The following is a 2,269-nucleotide window of genomic DNA, read 5'->3' on the forward strand; positions in this document are numbered from 1 at the left end:
TCAGGAGGCAGCCAATCAATGATTCTCTCTCTTCATTGATGTTTCTATCTTTCTCTCCCTCTTCCTCCCTCTCTGAAATCACTAAAAATATATAAAAAAAGAATAAATATCTTTATTACCTTGGAATAAAGAGGGTGTCTTCAAACACAAAGGAAAATGATAATTGTGATTAGATTATATACAGAGGTGGGCAAAAGTAGGTTAATAATAAACAATACAATAATTAATAAATAATACAAGAATGAACTCTGTTTTTTGCACTCACAGTTGTAAGCCTACTTTTGCCCACCCCTGTATGTCAACATTACTTTTTCTTATAGGAATCCAAAAGCAAAGTTTAGAGACAAACAGACTGGAAGAAGATAATTTCAAGATATGAAATCGATGAGAAAAAGACAAGTATCTCAGAAGAAAAATGAGCAAAGCAAATGAACAAATTACAGAAGTAGAAACCTAAAGAGCCTGTAAACATATGAAAAGACTGGAGGCCTGGTGCACGAGGGGGGTGGGGGGGTCCCTAAGCCCGGCCTGCACCCTCTTGCAGTCCGGAAGCCCTTGGGGGATATCTGACTGATGGCTTACGCCCACTCCCCATGCCTAAGCCGCAGTCTGGCCTCCCTCTGCAGGCCAATTAGGGGATGGCACTGGCTGGCGAATGGCTGGCCCTGCCCTCCCCTCCCCCATTTCCCCTCCGCTGCTGCGGGCTGCTGTCCCCTCCCAATCACTGCCCCTTCCCTCTGCCTGCTGGCACCCACCTTGGCTGGCCTGGCACCATCTGCTGGCCATCCCGCCAAATAGTCATTCCGCTGTTTGATCAATTTGCATATTAGGCTTTTATTATATAGGATGCTCCACTTCGCTAGTGATCAAGGAGGTGAAAATTAAAGCAACTCTAAGATATAATTCCACACCCATCAGTTCGGCCAACATTTAATCTATCCACACTAAGTCCTGAGAGCAGTGTGGGTGAATGAGAAGATTTCTGGGAGAGCAGCTAACAAACAAACAAAAACTGCTGCTGTTCTGGTCACTGGAAGGGCCTTCTCGCTCCCTGTTGGGAAACACAGCCAGAAGGACATGAGAGCTGGGCTGTAGGCATCCTTGCTCCTTCCCTTTTCTTGCATTCTCTCCTCTGGGTACAACAGTACTGATGCTCTTCCCCCATTTGTCCTCCTACAGGTCCGACTACCTGGCCATCCCATCGGAGAACAAGGAGAACTCAGTGGTGCCCGTGGAGGAATAGAAGGGGTGCGGCTCCAGGTGACGTACAGGAAGCAGGAGGGAAGGTAGATAAGGATGGCGATTGTACAGCGACTTTAAACTTGGGCCCTTGGATGACTTTGTACCTACCCGAGTCCCACCCTCAGGACACTGCTCTAAGTTGATGCCCGACTCACAGAGCTCTGTGTGATGTCAAGCCCTCCAGAGGGAATTGCGTTGGCTGAGTGTTGGGGCAGCTGGAACTCCTTCCCGTAGTGACGCAGGCAGAGCAGTTCTCCCCTCCCTCCTTGTTAGGACGTGCGTCTGGTCAGAGCCGTGCTGCTGGACGGGCCTCCTCAGTGAGCTGTGCTGCCAGTGACAGGTGACCTGAACACAGGGACTGGGTGCCCAGCTTCAGTGATGTCACCGCACCAGGAGGTGCCCCAGAGGCCACACTGCCCCCCTCCTCCTCTGGCCTCTAACTCCATCCCACCTCCACACACCACCAGCCTCTGCCCGAGCTGAGGAGCCAACCTCTCTCCACATACGCCGCCGCACCCCGCCTGGCGTTTGGGCAGCAGCAGCCATGCCCACTGGACTGCTCCCCGGGCGCCGAGCGGCTGTGCACAAGTCTGGAGGCAGCACAGCCCCTGCCCGTCACGGGAACTGGCTCGCGCCCACTGACTACTCCACGTGAAGGGCTGTCTTCGTGGCCGGAAGCCAGGTGACCAGCCGAGGAAAGCAAGAGTGTCACGGGGAGGGATTCCTTGAAGCTGGTGTTTCCGAGGCCTTGACCCCCTTGACCAGAGCGCCAGAGCCAAGCACGCTTTCCGGGTTCTACGACAACGGTAGTTCCTGCTGGAGGACGAAGATGTTCCCTGGGGCTCGGTTCTCCAGGACTAGAACCCAGGTCTCAAAGGCCCCGCTGGTCTCAGTCCTTCCAGAAGCCAAGCACCAGGGATTGGGAGAGACTCAGCAATTTAAATGGCTTTTCAAAGTCACACAACATGGTCACGATCCTATGGACACGTATGCCCTCCGCCTCCCGCCGCCACGTCATCCCGCCCTC

At 52.9% G+C, this 2,269-nt stretch overlaps 1 protein-coding gene across 1 annotated transcript in view; it reads left to right on the forward strand.

The window, feature by feature from the left end:
• The window catches only part of SCN3B (sodium voltage-gated channel beta subunit 3), a 23,906-nt gene extending 21,993 nt beyond the window's left edge, over positions 1-1,913 (forward strand). Inside the window, exon 5 of the mRNA XM_006770327.2 lies at positions 1,180-1,913. Within this exon, the coding sequence (XP_006770390.1) occupies positions 1,180-1,243 (64 nt within the window). The 3' untranslated portion in view covers positions 1,244-1,913. The remainder of the gene's footprint in view (positions 1-1,179) is intronic.
• The last annotated feature ends 356 nt before the right edge of the window (positions 1,914-2,269 follow it).

Source organism: Myotis davidii, unplaced genomic scaffold (assembly GCF_000327345.1).
Source record: "Myotis davidii unplaced genomic scaffold, ASM32734v1 scaffold803, whole genome shotgun sequence".
Classification (NCBI taxonomy): Eukaryota; Metazoa; Chordata; class Mammalia; order Chiroptera; family Vespertilionidae; genus Myotis; species Myotis davidii.